Source organism: Diceros bicornis, chromosome 1 (assembly GCF_020826845.1).
Source record: "Diceros bicornis minor isolate mBicDic1 chromosome 1, mDicBic1.mat.cur, whole genome shotgun sequence".
NCBI lineage: Eukaryota > Metazoa > Chordata > Mammalia > Perissodactyla > Rhinocerotidae > Diceros > Diceros bicornis.
Genome location: NC_080740.1, coordinates 90,736,555 through 90,758,344, shown reverse-complemented (window position 1 = coordinate 90,758,344; position 21,790 = coordinate 90,736,555). Strand labels below are relative to the sequence as shown.

General features: G+C 47.9%; 2 protein-coding genes across 17 annotated transcripts in view; one reads left to right on the top strand and one right to left on the bottom strand.

The window, feature by feature from the left end:
- The window catches only part of HNRNPAB (heterogeneous nuclear ribonucleoprotein A/B), a 314,463-nt gene that overhangs the window by 259,789 nt on the left and 32,884 nt on the right, over positions 1–21,790 (bottom strand). The window lies entirely within an intron of this gene.
- Positions 1–21,790, top strand: part of FAM193B (family with sequence similarity 193 member B) — a 32,460-nt gene that overhangs the window by 6,156 nt on the left and 4,514 nt on the right. For 2 of the 16 annotated variants that reach the window (XM_058547066.1, XM_058547097.1), the window contains exons 2-7: positions 8,705–8,947; positions 9,485–9,691; positions 9,767–9,998; positions 11,162–11,549; positions 14,389–14,590; positions 15,499–15,738. In XM_058547066.1, the coding sequence (XP_058403049.1) occupies positions 8,705–8,947; positions 9,485–9,691; positions 9,767–9,998; positions 11,162–11,549; positions 14,389–14,590; positions 15,499–15,738 (1,512 nt within the window). Of the gene's footprint in view, positions 1–666; positions 728–1,093; positions 1,219–2,415; positions 2,497–8,704; positions 8,948–9,484; positions 9,692–9,766; positions 9,999–10,172; positions 10,240–10,833; positions 10,993–11,161; positions 11,550–14,388; positions 14,591–15,498; positions 15,739–21,790 lie in introns of those variants that run through there. The other 14 variants (XM_058547155.1, XM_058547088.1, XM_058547165.1 and 11 more) reach the window with 14 other exon arrangements.

Below are 21,790 nucleotides of genomic sequence, written 5' to 3'. Positions count from 1 at the left end.
TCTTCTTCAGCAAAAAAGAGGAGGATTGGCAACAGATGTTAGCTTAGGGCTAATCTTCCTCCAAAAAAAAAAGAAAGTGTTAGGGCATCCCAGAGCAAAGCACAGTTCATTATGCTTGTGGACTTAGGAGGATGTAACACCCAAACTGAGCCTAAAAAGGAAGAGGTAGAGGGAACAGTATGAGTGAAGATGTGAGTGCTTTATGTATTTGGGGAAAGGAATGGTTAATGGTTCTTTGTGGCAGGATGTGCAGAGCAGAAAAGGACTGAGAAGAGGTATATTTTTGTCCCAGGAAAGGCCCTGTGTTAGCACCCTTTGGTTCTGTGCCCATGCTCCCACCCTCATCCTTCAAACTCTAGGTGTATGAACATGCTGCAGTCCCATAGGCCATCTCCACTCTATTTCCTACCCAAGGCTCTCAGCTCTCCAGCTCCCTTTGTGGCTTCTGCCTCCATTCTGACATGAATAGATAGAGGGAAACTAAGGCAGAAAGAAGGGGCCTGAAACACCGAAGGTTCTTATTAGGAAGTCGGAGCCAGAGGATATGGACTGGGGGGTTCAAAGAGGCCTTGAAGGTCACCTGTCTAGTCTTCTGTCCTGTGCTTCAAGTAATAACTTTGGATTGGGCAAGTCTCACTTAGTAAGTTTCCCTGTCATTTCTTCTAGGACAGAAGAGGAAAGAAACTAACGGGTATTGAGCACCTACTGTGTGCCAGGCCCAGGCCAGGTACTTTACATAATTTATTTCCTTCTGTCCTCACAACTCTGTGAAGTATGGTTTTGTTCTCATTTCATAAATGAGGAAATTTAGGCTCAAAGTAAATAATCCGAGATCATACTGAAAATGAGAGAACTGAGATTTGAACTCACAACAGTCTGTCTGCAAAGTTCATACTTTTCCACTCGAGAAATCTGTCCTGGGGGTACAGAGTAGTAGGTAATAAGGTTTGCCTGAGGTTCCAGGTTAAATAGCAGCAGCTTGGTCCTTCCTGAGACTGACTGCACCCGGGAAGCAGGTTCAACACATTAGCTTACCTTGGGGGGTGGAGGACCACTGAGGTCAGAGAGACTCACTGCCATGTCCTTGACTCAGCTTGTACAACTAGAGAGAATTCTCCACAAACTGGCTATATGGTATAAAACAGTTGTCCTACCTCCTTGAAGGACCTGAGCCAACAGCCTGAGGGAGAGTTTGGGTGAAAGCTCCAGGACACTGAGGTAAGGTTGTATCAGCTCCTTGAGAGTAAACTGCAGCTGTGATTGCTGGCATTAGAACAGTCTGAGATTCTTAGCACTGATGCCCTCCTGTTAGTGGCCTGGACTGGTGCAGCCATGCCTTTAGCATAGCATGTCGGGAAAGGGGCTGGTTCAGTTGTGTTTTAGATTCTATCTGTTGTGTAGAGCAGCTGAGATGTGAGCCAGATCAGCTTTAAGTATTCCTTCCTTTATTCAGTGAATGCCTGCCATGTGCCAGGCCCAAGCCAAGCCTAGGTTTCTGGACACACTTAAATGACCAAGATCCACTCCCTGCCCCCAAAGAGCTCCTATTCTACTGAGGGTTTGGGGACAGAGAATATGTCTGTGGCACAATGTGATAGATGCTATATTAAAAGAAGTAGTTCTAGGGGCCGGCCCAGTGGCGTAGTGGTTAAGTTCACGTGCTCTGCTTTGGTGGCCAGGGGTTTGCAGGTTCGGATCCCGGGTGCAGACCTATATACTGCTTGTCAAGCCATGCTGTGGTAGGCATCCCACATTTAAAGTAGAGAAAGATGGGCACAGATGTTATCCCACGGCGGGCCTTCCTCAGCAAAAAGAGGAGGATTGGCAACAGATGTTAGCTCAGGGCTAATCTTCCTCACCAAAAAAAAAGAAAAAAGAAAAGAAGTAGTTCTGCTTAGCCTGGTCCAGCAAAAGCTTCACTGACCTTTGACCAAGATCTTAGGGGATGAGTAGAAATTTGCTGAGGAGTAAAGCTGAGGTGCTGAGGTTTGAAGGGGCCAGGTATATCTGAGGAACAGTGTGAATAGAACCTAAGATTCTCAGGTGTTAAGCATGGAAATGGAGCATGGAGAGGTCAGCTGTGGCCAGCTCGTGGATGTCAGGGGCCAGAGGGTGCCACAGTAGTGAGGTCACCCAGAGAAGCGCCTGGAGATTAAAGAGAGACCAAGGTAGGAAGGAGGAGCTAAAAGAAGGAGATCCTCAAACTGGGGTAGGTATGCCAGAAGGCACATAATAAGCTTGCATTAAGTGGACAATCCCAATGTCCTGGTTGGTTGGTTTTATTTTGTGTATTAATTTTAATTGTGTATTATTTTAATTTGTGTTCCTGCCAAACGAATATGAGGCATCTTGGGAGTTTGGGAGTGTTGACAGCCCCGTGCATGAACCTGCCTGATTTAAGCATGTGCTCTTAAGGCAGGAACTCTTTGAAGAACATTTAAGGCAGGCACATTTTGTTTGATGTTTCCCGGCACCCAGCACAATGGTTGGCACCAGGTAGGCGCTCTGAGAATGTTTGTTTAATGAAGGAATGAATGGGTGAACGGAAGAGTGAGTAGTGATGACTGGGCTGATGAGTTTTTCTAGGCTGGAGATTAATCATTTTCTCTGCTTCTGGAAGGGAATTTTAGCTGCTTCTGTTGTCCTCTGCCTGCCTTGGTGACAGAGAGGCTCTTGGAGTTGGGTGACTTGAGAGTAGAATGCTCTCATGGACCATTTCAGAATAGAATTTGGAAGCTGTTGCAGGGCTGCTGGTTGGATATAGCATGTGTCTTGGGGGAATCCTCTACAAACATAAACAAACTCTTGGGAATAAAAGGAATCCATGAGAGGAATGAGAGCAGGTTTGGTTCTGGAAATTAGATCCAGCTTCAGAGCAGTCCTTGACAACTGCCTGTTCTGGTGACCCGTGTTATTCCCCGTCAAGTCCCAAATTGTGGACAGAAAGGCTGAGGTGGAAAATTTTATTCATGCCCCCAAAGAGCTATCCAGATATGTCATGAAGTGTATCACTGTTAATAACAACTGTTGCTTATTGAGCACCCACTGGGTGACAGGCACCATCAGATGCTTTACATCAGCAGTTCTCAAAGTGTTTGGTCTCGGGACCCTTTTACATTCCTAAAATTTATCGAGGACCCAAAATAGCTTTTTTTAATTATGTCTATTGATATTTACCAAATTAAGTATTAAAGCTGAGAAAGTTAAAAAATATTTAGTTGTTAATTCACTTGAGAATAACAATATTAAACCTATCACATTAACATAAATAACAATTTTTTAATGAAAAATAACTATTTTCCAAAAAACTTAGTGATAAGAATGGTCTTATTTTCATTTTTGCAAATTTCTTTATGTCTGGCTTAATAGAAAAAAAATCTAGATTCTCATATATGCTTCTTTTTTTTTTTTTATAATTTTATTTATTTATTTATTTTTCCACCAAAGCCCCAGTACATAGTTGTATGTCAGCTGCACATCCTTCTAGTTGCCATACGTGGGACGCGGCCTCAGCATGGCTGGAGAAGCGATGCGTCGGTGCGCGCCCGGGATCCGAACCCGGGCCGCCAGCAGCAGAGCGCATGCACTTAACCGCTAAGCCACGGGGCTGGCCCACATATATGCTTCTGTATTCAGTCTTTTGCAGTGCATTGTTTTGGTTGAAGTATATTTAAAAAATCCAGCCTCCCACAGATGTGTAGTTGAAAAGGGGAGTATTTTAATAGCCTTTCCAGATGATTGTTGATATTCTTCTTTGCAATATAGAATCTGAGACCTTATCAATGAAGTCTTTATACTCATTTATATTAAAATCTGTTGGTCCATCTAGCACTTTGAATGGATTTTTTACCAATGCATGGTTCTGTAACATCGTGCTTTGATCATTTGGAAAATAGGTTCACTGAGTTATATAGATCTTCCCAGTGTTTTCCCATTTCATTTTATAATATCAAAAGATAACATTTGTTAATGTCACCACCAATTTCATCAGAAAAGTCTTCAAGTACTGGGAAGCTGTCAAGCTCATGGTGGTGGATACAAGTTTTCCAGAATTCTAATTTCCACCCTAAAAGTTTGAATTTTATCATTGGCCGCAAATAAGTTGTTTTCGGTGAAGTAATACTCTCATTTTGTTCTTTTTTTGTGAAAACGTCTGCCAGTACCCAAGTACGAATAACTTTAATTTGTCAGTCATTCTTTCAAGTAAAAATGGTGTTCCATGAAAAAGTTGGCTTCCCCTTCCTTTGATTTTATCTCTTTTTATCCAGGAAAAACTAGAATGCCCTAGTACGATGCTTCTCAGGTGAAGACAGAAAAGTCTTGGGCCTGGTCAGGTGAGGGAGCAGAGATACTGGTTTTAATGGCGGCACATGCCAGCCCCCTGGGGTAGGAGTGGCCACAGTCTAGGGTTCAGCTGGCTCCTTTATGTTCTGGGGATGTGCGTGCTACAATGTGGATCCCCTGTGTGAGTAACCTTACACTCTCCAGAGGTTCTGGTTTTCCTCAGAGAGTAAAGCAGAATTATCTTGGAGCTTTTTTGAGCATATCTCAAATCTAGAGAACCCCTAGAACCTTTCCTTCCTCTTCTGCATCCTTTCGCTAAGGCCAGACCTGTATCTGGAAAGGCTCTGAAATTTAAACTGAGATGAGAAGGAATAATTGGTTGTTGCCCAGGGCTTTTGGGTTTAAGAATCGGTTCCATCATCCTTTGTGATGAAGAAACATGATTGGGTGTTTCATTCATTCAATAAACATTTATTAATCATGGTCTTTTGTGGGAATATTGTGCCTGGTGCTAACAGTACAGCATGAGAACAGCTAGTTGAAAGCCCAAGTTCACTTTAGGGCATAAGGGGTCATGATTGCCAGGAATTTGGAAAATGGCAGGAGATTGCAGTCAAAGGGAAATCGAACCAAGAGCTTTTCTCTGCCGAAGGAAAAATACGAAGGAACAGTGGTAGTACCCACTGAATGTAACATCTCCAGGGCTTGGGCTTCTCACTACCCTTGGCAATTAAAGTAAAGGTGAAAATATCAGAGAAAGGTTCTTAGCCACTCCCCCCTCAGGAATTGTACTCAGGGGCAAGTGCCAAGGCTTAGGGTTAAGACACCTTTGGGGGTGGCCCCCAGAACTGCCTGGGCCTAGAAAGAAAGACTCAAGTATACTAAACTCAGGACAGTGGATAAGCTAGTTTCCAGTATCAAGTTATTAAGAACAGAACAGCCAGGGAGCCTAGATAATGGACTGAGTGCCTACTCTATGGATCCCTTGAGCTAAGGGCTGTGCATCTCTAGTGTCACTTAACCCTCTGGGCAGGCTTGTGCAATGTAGGCGGTATCACCCCTGCTTCAGTTAAGACTTGATTAGCTGTCTAGGCCTTGTGTTTCTTCCTTTAACTGTAAAGACAGACTATCCTGTAAATTCACTTCCATTGATGGCTAATCTCATTTATTATATGTACCAGTTTGGCTCTAGGGAGAGTCATGTTATTTCTGTGAACTGGGCATCTCATTGTAATCTCTAAGGAATGCAGACATCTACTCTTCCACACTTGAGATTGGAACCATTTGGGTAGAGGTCCAGGGTGGAGAGATGGCCTTTCTCTGTGGGAAGCCATATAATTTCAAGCAGTGTCTCACCCAGCTGCCTGTATTGACATAGGCACACTTAACAAATCTGACTTAGCCACCATGTGCTCAGCTGAGCCTATGCCTTGTGCTTCACTGTGAGGGATCCAGACAAGAATCAGACCTGGTGCTTGCCTTCTAGGAGCACAACATAGTAGAAGGGACAGAAGATGCAGGTAAATAAATTAAGTGGAAAGCAAAAATACCGTAACCAAGGCACGGAGTGCTATGGGGATATGGAGAGGAGAGGTGAATTATAAGAGGGACTCTCTAGGAAAGCTTAGATGAGGTTGGATTGAAGCTGGGCCTTTAAGTCCTGCCCATCTGCTTATTGGTAAACGTGAGAAGGAAAGGTTTTAAGCAGAGGATCCCCTTTAGCAAAGGCATGAGATAGGAGAGTACAGGGAGTGTTTGGAGAACTTAAGGAATGACTTCATGGGATTTAGGGCAGAGAATAAAATGCCTCAGAGTCACCTTGGATTCATCACGTGTGAGAGATTCTTGGATTCTTGTAAAATACAGTGACTGTTTTCTGTATTTTCAACCCTAGTCCTGATTTTAAATATTGTTTCCCATTGCTCCCATCATGTTCATAATTCTTAGTACCATATGTTGAGCAACGTATTATATGCCTGGCACTGGAGTGGGTGCTTTATCACATTTAATGCTCACAGCCAACCCTACAAGTTAGGACTTAATCCCATTTTACAGATGAAGAGACAGAGTAAGTAGAATTTGCCCAGCATTATACAGCTGGTAAGTGATGGAGGCCCAGGATTAATGCCAAAGCCAGTGTTGTTTCCACTGCACCCCAGCACTTCCCGCAAGTACTTTGGCACTAAGTACAGTCACATTGATCACATATTTAACTTATAAGAGTTCTATTTTCATTTTAAAAAACAAAATAGAAAGAACAATTATTATACATTGTCATATACATTATACTTTTGAATTCTTGGTAGTACATACAACCATATATACTGTACTTTACAGGCCATGTAAAGAATTTCAAGAGTAATTTTACTCATAGAAATTTTCATCTTATGTAATAACTTTAGAACCTAACACCCAAATGAAATGAAACTCTACTGTAGTAAAATTGCATGTCCTGGTGATTGCCTTAAGAATATAGTCACTATGATATTTCCCACAGGGGAAGAGACTTGGGTGTTGGCCTCACCTCCTCCCCCTGGAATTAGTATGGCACCTTGTAGCTATGGAAAGTTTCCTGGGTACACTTCTCAAAAAGGCCTCCTTCATCTTAACTCCTCTAAACGCCATCCTTCTCCATCAACCTTCCATCCTTTCCAGGAGATGCTCACCACCAGTGGTTTAGCAGGCTAGATCCTCTGCGGTTGTGATTAAGCAGCTGCCTTGCTTACCAAAATGGAGCATTTAGGCATTATCTCAGGAGTTCCACATGGTCTGGTACTCTTTTCCGAGGTCCCTGTACTTCCCCAAATGTTTCATTATGCTCCTGGTACTACTATTTGGTTCCCTTGTTTTTCTAGAAACCAGAGACCTGGGTCATTGTAATTGTAACATACAAATTTAAGGATACCCTGATGCCAACTTATTGTGAGAAGGTAATTTTATTCGAGAAAGATGATGGCATTTATTTTATTGGTAGAATGAGGATGATACCCCATTCCTTTGCTTAGGCCTCAGCAAACACCTGTTACCTAGTAGTGGGTAAGTTTGGAAGGTATATCAGTTAACTATTGCATGTAACAAACCACACCAAAACTTAGTGGCTTAAAACAACACCATTTATTATTTCTCATGAGTCTATGGGTTGACTGGGTGTTTCTGCCATTCAGGGCCGGCTTGGCTGATCTCAGCTGGGCTCACTCGTGTATTCAATCTGCTGGCCAATCAGCTGGGAAGACTCAGTTTTCTCCACATGTCTCTCACATCCCTCTAGCAGCTAGCCTGGTCATGCTCTCATGGTATGACAGAGGTGTAAGAGCGAGCAAGCCCAGCCATGCAAGGAAGCAAGTAAAAATGCATACACACTTTCCAAGCTTATGCTGGCAGTGTGTTTGCTAACATCCTGTTGGCCAAAGAAAGTGACATGATCAAGCCTGGTGTCAGTGAGAGGGCTACAAAGTTGCAGGATATAGGAAGGCTATTAATTGGGGTCATTAAATGCAGTCAGTCTCCAAGTCAGTATCCCTCAGTGTGAAAGAAAACCTATAGACTTATATTTCTATGTCAAGTTTGTCCTAGAAGGGAAAAACAAGTCCAGGTAATAATTATTGTGTATTGGGCCTAGGCTATGGGCACACACAGGATTAGGCACTTTACCTGTTTGCGCACCAAGCCTCACAACAACTCTGCAAGGTAGGTAGGAAATCGGAGCTTGGGAAATTAAATAACTTGCTCAAGGTCACCTAGCTAATATGTGGTCAGGCAGGAATTAGAATGCATATCAGTGTGACCCTCAAAGCCCAGGTTCTTTTCACCACACCTCACTGCCTCTGAGAAGCACTAGGGTCTGCCTTACCTGCCCTCGAACTCAGTTTTCAATTGAGTTGATGCTTTCAACTAGCTATATAAACCCCTCCTCTAAAATACTGCTGTGATCCTTATGGAATTGTGCAGCTCTTTAGGAAACCCACATGTTCTCCCAAACTCTGCGTTAACTGAAAGCATTTTTTCCTTGCAGGTGAGGATTTGTCTGTGGACTGCATAGACAGCCCAAGAATTGTGGCACTCCCAGACATGCTAGAGAAGGAAGGGCCATCTTCTTTTTAACCAAGATTTTGGAACATTGGGGCATTAGGGCATTTTGGCATGAGCTTTGGAGTCAGCTTCACTGGGGTTCAAATCCTAGGTCAACCACTCACTAGCTCCTTGGGCAACTTATTTGACTTCTTTAAATCTGTTTCTTCATCTAAAAAAAATGGGAACAATAACACCTAGTTTGCAGAGCTGTTACAAGGACTAAAATTATGTATATAAGTGCCTAACCCAGTGCCTGGCACGTAATAAGTGGCATTATTAGTATCATTAATATTATTTCTAAGCAGAGCCTTTCCTCTCCTGGGAAACCCTGTTTCTGTCTGTTGGACAGGTTCCCCCCACCTCCAGCCAGTCTGTGCAGACCTGCTGCCTGCTGTGTCATCGAGAACGCAAAGGCTGGGAAGAAGGCCCTTCCCAAAACGGACTGGTGTTGCAGGGTGAGAAGCTGCCCCCTGACTTCATGCCAAAGCTCGTCAAGAATCTCCTAGGCGAGATGCCTCTATGGGTCTGCCAGAGTTGCCGAAAGAGCATGGAGGAAGATGAAAGGCAGACAGGTCGAGAACATGCAGTGGCGGTAGGTAACCGCTGAGTCCCTGAATGCAGGAGGGCTGCCTGCCCAAAGAAGTCAGGTTGTTGAGCTGGTTCTTCCCTGTCCTGTCAGGTGGTTCTCCTCGGGCAGCCCCTATGCCCAGGCACTGAGAGGCTGCTGGGCTGCATTCACACAGCATTAGTGACTTGGGGTTAGGTTTTGGGGAAGAAGAGAGAGGCTTCAGGTAGCCTGCCGGCCCCTGAGTAGAGTCTGTGTGCAGTGTGAGGGCTGGCTCATGGGTACTGGTAGATTGGGATCCTGCCCCTTCCATGTGACCGTGCTGCCTTCAAGTCTTGGCAGCTTGAAAGCCAAACAGTGTGACATGAAGAGCAGAGATCGGTTTGAGGGTCTGCAGTGTGCGTCAGTTAGAAGGCCTCAGGTGGGAGCCATCCAAGTCTGCTGTCTCCTGAATCACAGCTGTCAGACTGTCCTCATTTCTCCTTTTCCTCCAGCCCCTGTCTTTTACCCAGATCAGTTCAGCTTCAGGACTCCTGGCTTAAAGACCCTTCCTCTCCTTGGCAGCTCTCAAGACTCCCCAAAGGCCCACAGTTGACAGGCAGCCTCTGCCCCGACCAGAGTGTCTCTCCCCAGTATCCACACACGTCACTTCAGTGGGATCACCACAGCCCCTCCCGGCAAAGACCTGGCCCACATTTGCCCTTGCACCTGGAGCAGTGGGAATTGTGCTTTGGCCACCGCGTGGGGGCTTGGAGGAAGAGGCACTCCTGGGTAAGCTTAGGCAGCAGAGGGTCGGCTCTGATGTTTGCGGTTTTATCATGAGCCTTTTTCTTCCCCCTTCTCCAGATCTCCTTGTCACACACATCCTGCAAATCACAGTCTTGTGGGGGTGACTCTCATTCTTCTTCGTCTTCCTCTTCATCGTCCTCGTCCTTGTCCTCCTCCTGCCATGGGAACTCAGGGGACTGGGATCCCAGCTCATTCCTGTCAGCACATAAGCTCTCAGGCCTCTGGAACTCCCCGCACTCCAGTGGGGCCGTGCCAGGCAGCTCGCTCGGGAGTCCTCCTACCATCCCCGGTGAGTCTCCAAGCTTGGGAGAGAGCCAGACCCCATAAATGTAGAAAGCTGTATTTTCCTCACCAGTTTGTTCAAACAGATCAGTTATTAAATTAAGTGAAAGTGGAGCTGTTCTGGCGGGAAGCAGCGGGGGGACCTAGCCCTTGACTGTTTCTGTGAGACTCCTTTCCCCAGGACTCTGAAGTTGAAAAATACTGCGTGGCTCTGATAGCTGTTCCCATTGGATCCAGGAAGGGACTTGGTGAGCACGGGCTGAATAGAAAATAGAGTCTGGGCAGCCCCTTAGGGAATTAGGACTTAGATCACCTCACACCTGACCGCTGCAGCAGCGCAGAGGACCTGGGTGACTTCTTCCTAGGCCTTCTTTCCCCACTTAAGGGCTGGGTGTAAAGGCACTGCACTTGCACCCACAAGAGGTTGGCAGTGCAAGCTGCCGTCATCATCAGCCAGTTTCAAGCTATAGAAGCCTTCTTTAGACCCTGAGATAACCCTCAGAGACCCAAAGGAAAAGTCTTGGGTTATTGATGTACTATGTAACTATGAATTACTGTCGACTTCTAAATGGAGGGGCTGAGTTCTTCAAAGGGGTGCTGCCCCCAGAACTGTGAGAGTTGAGCAGTACATAATTCCAGTTATTTTGGTGCATAAGCCAAAGAGAGTCATCAAAGCCTTTTCCCACTTCTTCTCTGAAATCTGGGACCACCTGCGAGTCTGGCATACCCTGGCTACCTCGGTCCTCATGGCCCAAGAGACAGAACCTTGGCCTGCTGCTCCACTGACTTCTGTAGATCTTGCCCTGGGCCTGAGGAATGCCTGTGAACAAGCAGGTCCTAGAGAGACCCTGAGAGACAGAACGTATCCCCTATTTGTGCCACAATAGAGGTGTGTGGCCTTCCGTGCTGCCAGCATTCCTTGGTGCCTTCTCCCTCACACCTCGGCTCCTCGAGCCTGTTGAGCCGAGCTGCTGCCTGTAGAAAGACCTCTTCAGCTCAAGGTACTGCTGGACTTTTCCAATAGCTCACAGGTGCACTATGCTGAGAGGCTGTGCCCAGACAGGTCCCTCTGGTCACAGTAAGCAGGATGCTATGGCAGTGAGCCCTTGGGCTTTCTTTCCCAGAATTTGGGCTCCCTCTCTGACACCTTTCTCCCCGATCTGCCCACAGGTGAGGTTTTTTCCATCTCGGAGCACCACCGGCATTCAGACCTCACTGCTCCACCTAATAGCCCCACCGGCCACCATCCACAGCCAACGTCACTGATCCCATCTCACCCCAGATCCTTTGGCTCACCACCCCACCCACACCTGCTGCCCACCTCCCCAGCAGCACCTTTCCCTGCCCAGGCTTCAGTATGCCCTGTTGCTGCTGCTGCTGCCCCTACCACTCTAGGGGCCTGTCAGAGCCCCCACCTGTCCTCTACCAGCATGCCGCTCCTGAAGATGCCTCCACCATTCTCGGGGTGCAACCACCCCTGTAGTGGGCACTGCAGTGGGCACTGTGGCGGTCCTCTCCTCCCACCACCGAACTCTCAGCAGCTACCTAGCACTCACAGGTAAGTGGCTAGTGTGAAGGGCAAATCCCCGCTGACTTGAACATAGAGTTTTGGAAAACTTCACGGAGCATACCTTTGGGGTGGAAATTAAAGGGTTAGACTCTGTTGTTTTTTCTGTAGTTTTTCCAGTTATAAAAGAAATGTGTTTATTATTTTTAAAAAACTTGGAAAAATTTATAAACGTAAAAAGAAGAAAAAAATGTCCTCACAACCTAAAGATAAGCTTCTAATGCTGTGGTGTATTTTCTTCCTGATGTTTCTGTATATAACATAAGCAGGTCCCTCTTTATGTACATTTTTGTGTAGTTATTTTTTTTTTAACATTATATCATGATCGTTTCCCCAGTTAAAATTCTTCAAAAAACTTTTCAGTGGCCACATAATGTCTTATTGTATAGCTCTAGCATAATTTATTTTATCATTCCCTATTCCTGGACATTTAGGCATTTCCAGTTTTTAACCATTATAAACAAGACTGTAATGAGCATCCTTGCACCTAGATCTGCATTTGAGTTAGGAATTATGCCCTTAAGGTAGATACCTAGAAAATGTATATTAATATGTATTGGAAAGATAAAATTCTTTGGAGAAGATAGATGTATTTTATTATGCATTTATATAAATTTTCCCATTCTAAAATCCCACCACCCTGATACCACCCCTTTCAGCAGTTTTCCCTGGCATGTCTGTCCCACACATTGGTGGTGGTGTCTGTACAGTTTCTTGTCATCCAGCTTCACTCAGCACTGTTAGGTTCCTGTGTGGTCTTCTGACCTCAGCTTTAAAGGCTGGAGAGGGGCTGGCCCGGTGGCGTAATGGTTAAGTCCATGCTCTCCACTTCGGCAGCCCGGGGTGTGCAGGTTCGGATCCTAGGCGCGGACCTACACACCACTCATCAAGCCATGCTGTGGTGGCATTCCATATACAAAATAGAAGAAGATGGGCACAGGTGTTATCTTAGGGCTAATCTTCCTCAGCAAAAAGAGGAAGATTGGCAACATGTTAGCTCAGGGCCGATCTTCCTCACCAAAAAATAAATAAATGAAGCCTGGAGAATATTCTCCATAGTGCACTTCGCTGTTCTCCAGTTGCTGAACATTTAGGCCATTCAACATTTTAACATTATATATACTGCCTCTAAAGATGTCTTTGCCTAAAGCTTTTTCCCACTTTTGGATTTTCTCCTTAGAATAGATCCCTCAGAATGAAAAAAAGTTCTCAGTTCAAGGGTGTCTTTTGTTTTTTGAGAAGGGTTCTTAATACACATTGAAAAATTGCTTTCCAAAGGGCTCTCCAAATTGATATAACCACCAATATTAGAGTGCTAGTTTCTCCGTATTCTCAGGAGCACTGGGTATTTTAATTTTGCTAATGTAGTAGATGAAGAGTGGTCAGTTTGGATGAAGCTTCTCTAAGCACCACTGATAATGGTTCCTGCCGCCTCCTTTTCAACCTGTGTCCTGTGGACTGCCTGGGGAGCCGAGCCTCCTCACTGCTCCTTGCCCTGCTCTTCCTTCCGGCTCCCGCACCTCACCCAGCTGTGGCGCCAGCCCTGGAGCAGTCCAGCTGCTGATGGCCAATCCAGGGCTCTGGCTCTCCCAGCTCCAATTCTGGGACCTTGCAGGCCTGTCTCATTCTCACCCTGGGAAAATAGTCTATGTTATAAGCTGCCTCCCTACTTCCTGAAATGCAGAGGCAGAGTGGTGCAGTGGGAGAATGTGAGCTTTGCATACAGAAACACGGGCTGCGTCCTGTCCACTCCTTGGGCAAATCAGTTAAAACTCTGAGCCCTGAGTCTTCTCCACTGCATGGTGCAGATAGCAACACCTACTTTGCAGGACTCGGGGAATCGTTAGAAATAATATGCTGAATAAAGTACCTAGCACAGACAGCAGCTCCTATAGTCTGTGGCCCACAAGGCACATTGCTTTTGTTAACCTCATGGCCCCATGGCTAAGGCAGCTCCACCCACTGGTGCAGACTCGGTCATAGGGACCTTGGAGCATGAAAGGAAACCAACCTTGTTGGCCTCGTTTGGATGCTCCAGGGGAGCCATCAGTCTACCAGTCTGTTCAGACACCTACTTTCTGAGCACCTACTATGTGCAAGGTTGATATGCTACACACTGGGACCCAAAAATAAAAGTGCAATAGTCCCTGTCCTTGGGGAGTGCACAGTTGGTCCGAGAGACAAGCGGACAAAGAGACCATCACAGTAAAGTGTGATGAACAGTAGGATAGGGCCGGCCCCATGGCTTAGCGGTTAAGTGCGTGCGCTCTGCTACTGGCAGCCCGGGTTCGGATCCCGGGCGTGCACTGACGCACCGCTTCTCCGGCCATGCTGAGGCCGCATCCCACATACAGCAACTAAAAGGATGTGCAGCTATGACATACAACTATCTACTGGGGCTTTGGGGGCAAAAAAAAAAGGAGGAGGATTGGCAATAGATGTTAGCTCAGAGCTGGTCTTCCTCAGCAAAAAGAGGAGGATTAGCATGGATGTTAGCTCAGGGCTGATCTTCCTCACAAAAAAAAATGAATTAATTAAGAAAAATTAAAAAAAAAAACAGTAGGTTAGAGGTGTTCGCAGTGGGTGTGGGCAGGGGAGGCATGGGAAGCCTCAAGTGCGATTGAGGTGGGCCCTAAGGGACAGTGAGGGTGTTCACCCTGTTCTTGGAAGAGGCGCTGATGCTGTCTGACTGCCTCGGCCTTCGTGGGATGAGGCAGATGAAGGGTAGTTGGGACAGCAATAGGGGTTGTGCTGATTCCCTGGGCTCCTGCTGTGGTCTGCTCCTGCCCTGCCCTCCCTCACCTTTGGGCCTGTCTGTCTTCCCCATCAGCAGGGACCCCGGGTGCAAGGGGCACAAGTTTACACACAGTGGCCTGGCCTGCCAGCTACCCCAGCCCTGCGAGGCGGATGAGGGGCTAGGCGAGGAAGAGGACAGCAGCTCAGAGCGTAGCTCCTGCACATCGTCCTCCATCCACCAGAGAGATGGGAAGTTCTGTGACTGTTGCTACTGTGAGTTCTTCGGCCACAATGCGGTGAGTGGGCCTGCCCAGGCCAGAGAGGGCTGGGGGCCAGCCAAGGTGAGCCAAGCAGGGAGCACCCTGCTGTCCCCGGAGGCCCCCTTGCTCATGGGGACAGTAACCTCGCTGGGACCCTGTGAGTCCTCACAGCTTCGTCCACTCACTTGATCCTCATAGCACATTGGTGAGGTAGGGATTTTTAAACATTTTGCTACCTTTGCCCTTTTCATGGTTTCTCTTAAGATTGACTTTTTTTCCTTAGGCAAAAGGAAAAGAAATGGCAAGAGAGAAAGCTATGATTCTGATGAGTATGTATACATGTGTAGTCACAGAGAAGTGAACACTTGTGCGTGATGAAAGCAGAGTGGAAGCAAAGGCTCTCAGTCCCCAAGTGTGAGAGCCAGCCGAGGGCCAGGCCATGAGCACAGATGGCACCAGGAAGGAGGCTCAGAGCAGAGTACATGCTGTCTCTGGATAGGGGGGAAAAGCAGTTCAGAAGGTGAAGAGGAAAGGGCTGCTGGCTAGGGTAGAGCAGTTGAAGACAGAACAAATGAAAGTAATTACATTGCTCGTCTCCTTTGAGCAAGGGGTTATTATCCTCATTTTAAAGATGACAAAATTGAGGCTCACAAAGACTCGGTGACCTGCCCAAGGTCATACGGCTTCCAATGACAGAGCCCGGGCTCAAACCTGCTTTCCTGGCTCTCCAGTCAGTGTGCTCCCAACGCTGTCACCTACCTCCCAGTCACTCCACCCACCGCTGCCTTGGCTCCAGGCCTGGCTGAGGCTGAAGCTATTTGGCCTTTGTGGCTACAGTAGAGAGAACAGTTGTGTTGCTTCTCATCACGTTTGGTGCCAGCGGGTGGGGGTGTCACGGGTCTCCCAGGCCTGGGGTGTAATGTCAGCACCTCCCCCTCCCCCAGCCACCCGCCGCCCCGACGAGTCGGAATTATACCGAGATCCGAGAGAAGCTCCGCTCGAGGCTGACCAGGCGGAAAGAGGAGCTGCCCATGAAGGGGGGCGCCCTGGGCGGGATCCCTGGGGAGCCTGCCGTGGACCACCGAGATGTGGATGAGCTGCTGGAATTCATCAACAGCACGGAGCCCAAAGTCCCCAACAGCGCCAGGGCTGCCAAGCGGGCCCGGCACAAGCTGAAAAAGAAGGTGGGTGTGGGGGGGGAGCCCAACTCTACTACCTCTTCTCCTCAGGACTTCTGGGGCATAAAAGATGCTGTCTGCCAAAGGCCTTGGCACAGCTCACTGCTCTGGGAAAGTCTGAATGAGTTTGGGAGGCATCAGAGTCAGGGAGCCTGGGGGCCAGTGATTGGAGAAAAAACAAGTCCTGCTTCAGAAGCTGCTTGCTGGATTCCTCAAAGCCTAGGACTTGCTTCAGTCAATCGTCATTTATTCATTCAGCAAACACTTGTGCAAATACCGGGAGCTAGAGCATGGTGCCATTAAGTTCTCACCCAGGAGAAGCTCAGTCCAGTGGAGAGACTGACACAAAACTGAATGAGCAATGTTAGCATGTGACAAGTACTGGGATGAGGGAAGCCCCCTATTCTGTGTGGGCTTGCTGGAAATGGCTGTACAAGAGGCTGAGTCAGGAACTGAGTCGTAGGGAGTGAGTATAAATTTATCAGGAGGGCCTTCCTGGCAGTGGGCATAGCATAGCCACAATAGCTTGGTATAGCCAGAACTCCAACAGAGGAGAGGCAGGACAGATAGTGGAGGTGAGAGAGGGCCTTGTGGGTCCTGCTGAGGAGCATTCCTTGATCCTGCAGCTGAGGGGGAGTCACCAGAGGGCTTTAATCAAAGAATGCACTTTGTTGGGTCTTATTCCAAGATTACCGTGTGGCAGCATGGAAGGTAGTCTGGAGGAGTGCTGCTCCAGGCAGGAAAACCGTGAGCCAAGGGAGAGGTGATTGATGGTGGGGCTAGAGCAGGAGAGATGGATTTTCAGAGGAAGCAGAAGTGACAGGCTTGGTGATCTGATTGCAGGACAGGCAGATGAAGGAGTCAGGGATATCTCCCAGGTGTTAGCTTGGGTGACTGGCAAGATGGCATACCTTTCACGAGTGAGGATAGGAGTGGCAGAAGACAAGGAATTCAGTTGGGGCGCGTCAATTCAGAGGTTCTCATGAGACATCCAAGTGGAGATGGAGGTGTGGGGCTGGGAGTTGCCAGCATGGAGATGTAATTGACGCCATGGGAATGACCCAGCCTGTGGGCTAAGCAGGCTCCTCCCAGAGGGCTGAGGATAGAACCCGCTGAGCTATTCCTGGGCAGCCCTGCTGTCAGGCAAGCCCCCGGGCTTGATGGCTTGTCCCCTGCCACCTCATTATTTCTTCTCTTGCTTGCCCCCAGCTGCACCTGCACAGTGCCACACTCGGGAGCCCAGCAGCCGAAGAGATTGGGTTTAACAATCAGCTAGCTCCAGGTCCTGGGTGGTCAAACAGCCCTAGTGCTCTGGAAAGCAGCAGTGATTCTCCATCTTTTTCCATCCCAAAGGACAGGACTCTTTCCCTGCAGCCTGCAGTAGTGAACCAAGGGGTCCCACCACTGCCTTCAGAAAATGGTCGGCATGTTCTGCCTCCAATTCAGCGTTGCCTGGCCAGAAGTGCCCAGTGGCTGGCAGCAGTCTCTTTGGCCTGTCTTGGCCTCTTAGGAGAGTAGTTCCCAGTTAGGTCCCAGTGAGCACACTCTGCAGTTCCCAGGCCTAGTGTACTTTTCATAAATCTCTGTGCCTGGACATTCTTTCCCCTTCACCAGTGACGTTCTTTTCTCTCCCCTCCTTTTCCTCCTGACAACTTCCTTCCAAGCTCAGTTCAGATGTTTCCTCATTTGCAGACTTCCTTAGGTAACTTCTTCTACTGTACTCCCATTACACCTTGCACATCTCTGTAGTCTGCCATTTATCACGCTCTACTCACTCGTTCAAAAACTTACTGCACAGCTACTGTCTGCCCAGCCCAGTCTAGAGGCCAGGATACAACATGGAAGCAGGCAGTTGCAATATCCTGTGATAGGCGATTGTGGTCATTATCTGTTTATACATCAGCCTCCTCCCCAATGTCCCTCTTCCACCTCCCAGACTTAACTACAGTCCGGCTGTCCACCAAAAACACAGCTCCCTCCAGTATCCGTCTAATGGAGACTGCTCATTCTCTCCCACCTCAGGAGACGGATAAAGCCGAGTGTCTTTCTGCTTCCTTATACCATTTCCAGACCATGAGTCTCTCTCCTTCATGTACTAACCCCTGCTCCTTTGGAACTAACCCCTGCCTCTGTCATCTACAACCTCCCAGCCACTCGTCTTCATCCACTGAAGACTGTAACCTGCCCCTTTCGCTTCTTTCCAGGCCATTCAAGATCCCTTGACCGTCATTCATGTACTCTCTTACCAGTACTCTGGATTCCTTGCCCCATGGCCCTTCCATTACACCCACTCAGAAAAACAGCAGCCCTAGGTTGAACCCCAACCTGCCTCTCCCCTTCCACACCTCCAGGAAAGCACTGGATCAGATCTGTCTGTGGCACCCGGGCCACATGGTCTTCTGCTTGCCTGAGCCCCCACATTGCCTGCAGGCCTCTTGTAGCTCCCTAATCCTCTTGATCCTCATCACGTCCATTCATCACAGCCCGTTTGTCAGACAGACCTCCATTCTTCTCCAACCTCCAGGCTTTCCCCACCCCTACCTTATTTTTAGGCAGATAACCTCACTTCTTGTGTCAAGGAGGAATAAAAGCCAGTGGACAGGCACTGTCAGTGTCTTACCACCCCAACTGCAAACTTTCTTCTGGTCATGAGGGAGGAGTTACCCCTTTCCTACCCAAGGCCCATGCACTCCTTTCCTGGCCCCTCAGCCTGACATCGACTTCCTATGCTGTGGCTCCAGCCTCTCCTTTGGGCTGTTTCCCATCAGCATTTCACTGTGCCCAGTACTGTCTCTTTTTTGAAAGCATACTCTTCCATGAGTGTACAACCTCTGTCACGCCCCCAAGTCTCTTTCCTCTCATCACTGAAAAACATTGTCTGCATTCACTGTCTACTCCTCCTGTCAACTCACTGCACGTCATGCATCAACCCCCATGTCCCCACAGAGTCACCAATGACTTCTTTGTTCTCAAATCTGAATCATACTCTCCTGTTCCATCTTCTTTGTCCAGTAGGCAACATCTCCCATCTTGTGTTGGGTCTCCTTTTCAGGCATTGTTTCCTTTGGTTCCTCCATCCTCAGCCAAGCGGGGGCAGGGAAAGGGCAGTGGGAACACCATGTTCTCCACATTTCTCACCTTCCTCTCTGCCGCCTTTTCTCTTCCTTTGTGAGCTTCTCTTCCTCTACCTGACCATCTCCCTTAAGGATATCTCCCTGGCAAAGAGAAGCCATCTAGATAGTGTTGCCTCCTGGTTCACTATGTCCACCTCTTTCCTCTCTTCACTTCACATTGACGTCTCCTCCTGCTACTGGGCACCTCCTCACAGATGCCCCACAGGTACCCAAACTCAGCACATCCCACACTAAGCTTGCTATCTTTCTCCAAAGAGACCTGCTCTTCCTTCTCTGCTGTCTATCTAGTTAACGGCACCACCATCCATCCAGTTGCCAGAACCAGAAACCGGGTGCCATCGTGGGAGGAATACATTTTGGTGATCACGAGCAGCGGGCCTTAGAATTGGACCCCAGTTTGAAATCCGGCTCTGTCACACTTGCTATATGACCTTGGGCAAATCGCTTAACCTCTAAGCCTCAGTTTCTTCATCCATAAAATGAGAATAAAAGTAGAACCTAACTCAGATTGTTGCAACAATGAAATGGAGTGATGCACAGAAAGGTTTGGTAGAGTGAGCGCTCGGTCAGTATAGCTGCTATGGCAGCAGTAGTGGTTATTGATATTGTTTTCATGACTCATCTTATTCTCTCTCCCCATCTGTCACCAAAAGGCCTAGTCATGCTACCTCCCAAATAGCTCAAACCGTCCACTTCTCTCCACCCTACTGCCACTATGTTAAAAGCCTTCGGTGGCTAACATTGCCCTCAGGATCAAATCCAGACTTGAGCAGGGCCTGCAGGGCTCTTGAGCATCCAGCCCCTGCTAAGCTTGCCAGCTTCATCTCTCAGTCTACCCCTCTGGCCTTCCTCCCCCACCCTGCCAAAAGAAATCTGAGCTCCAGCTATACCTCTGAATGTTTACATTCCCTAAAGATTTTGTGTGTTCCCATTTCCCAGCCTAGATACTTGCTCTTCATTGTGTCTAGAAAGTGCTTGTCCCACTTGCTCCAGGATAATCCCACTCAGTGCTCAGTGAGATACTGCCTCCTCTGGCAAGCACTCCCTGATGGCCAAGTCTGGGTCCCCAGAGTACCCTGTGCTCTCTTCCCTGTAGTTCTTGTCACTGTCACTCAGAACTAAACAGCCTGTTTGCATGTCAGTCTCCCCCAGCAGACTCAAGTCAGTGAACAGAGACTGTGTCTCATGCATGGCTGAGTTCCAGAGCCCAGCCCAGTGCCTCACAGAAATGATTGCCAAACAGGATTGAAAAACATAGGAACTCTGCAGATCACACCCGGGTGTACTCTCCCAACTCTCCCACTAGCCATGTAACCCTGGGCCAGTTCCTTATTCTTCCCAAAGTCAAGTGTCCTCATCTGTAAATTGAGGATAGTGATGCAACAAGGGCAGTTGTGAGGATTGAGACAACATATGGGAAGTACCAGGCTCGTGGTACGTAGCAGAAAACGTGTGTTTCTGTGCTTTCTCCTCCTATCGCAACCACATTCTATGTGGTTCCATGTTGCTCCCTGGACACCAGTAGTTTTCAGACTTTTTAGCAGCAGTACTATTTTCTGCCATTGAAATCTTCCATGGAACCTCAATTCCTAACAAACAAAAGCAAAGCTGTTCTGGTGCAGGGTAGGAGTGAAGTGAAGGGTCTTCCAGTCCTTTGTCCATCCCCATGGCCTCAGAGCTCTTAGCACGGCCTTGAACTCCACGGCACACAGCTGGAAATGCTACTCTGGACTGAGTTTCTTCCTCATCTGAGCCCCACAGGATGAAAGGGATATACACCCTCTCAAGTGTCTTCCTAGCAACCCTGTGAGGTACAGTAGTAGTTTTTCTCCCAAATTTACAAATGGAAGTAGTAAGATTCAGAGAGAATAAGTGATTTGTCCAAGGTCCCACAGTTGTGGTCCTAGTCAGTTGTGGAACCAGTGTTCAAAAAAGATGAGAGAATAAATCAGTGCATGCCTCCTGGGGCACAGGGCACCCTCGTTAGGTTGTCTCTGAAGTAATAGCACTCTTTTTTCTCCCCACTTTCCTTTTCCTGTTTCTCCCCACTATTCCCAGATCAGCTAGACATAGGTGAAATGGTGGAAGTCATCCAGCCCCACCACCATCACCACCTTCCCATGGGCTTTTGACATCTGTCTCCTGTCTCCCTCTAAAGTCGTCCTTGGCCTGCTAGTTCCTTGAGGTGGGCAGAGGGGTGGGGTGACTCAGAGCCCACAGACTTTCATTTTCATTCTCCAGATCTGGCTCTGTCAATGCTGATTGGCAGGGTCTGGTCTCCCTGAGTCTCCCAGTCCTCACCTGGGTAAAGGGGCTGCTTTTACATCTTGCCGTGGGGGCCCTGTGTAGCTGTCCATTGTATGCCATTGGTACACTTTAGACGTGGCCTTGATTACTTGAGGCCAACTGAGCAGTGAGGGGCCTTCCTGAAGGAACTTTGCCATCTTTAGTAGCACCCATACCCAATGTCAGGAGGACACAGGCATTCCCGGTTACCCAGAGCAGTCTGATCTGCTGTGGCAGTCTCACAGCCCCACATCTTCCTTCCTGAAAGTTCTGCACGATGTCACGGCTTTTTTCCCTACCATTTGCAGAATTAGGGAGAAAGCTTCTGTAGCAGCTGGCTTCCTCATATGCATCCCCACTTGGTCTTCACTCCAAAATTATTGTCCCCATTTTGCAGATGAGTCCACTGAGACTCAGCAAGTGAGTGAATTGCTTAAGCCCAGGCCTAGGAGGCGAGATCCAATTAGCTACTACGTTCCTACCCCTTTGAGTCCTAGCCTTTTTTGACCCTAGGACTGATACTGGGGCTCTGGATGAACGAGCTGTAAAAACCGTACCCTCTATGGGAGTGTCTGCCTCCACCTCCAGGACATGTTCCTGTCTGACTGCATTTTATCCTCATTCCTACAGAGTGGGCA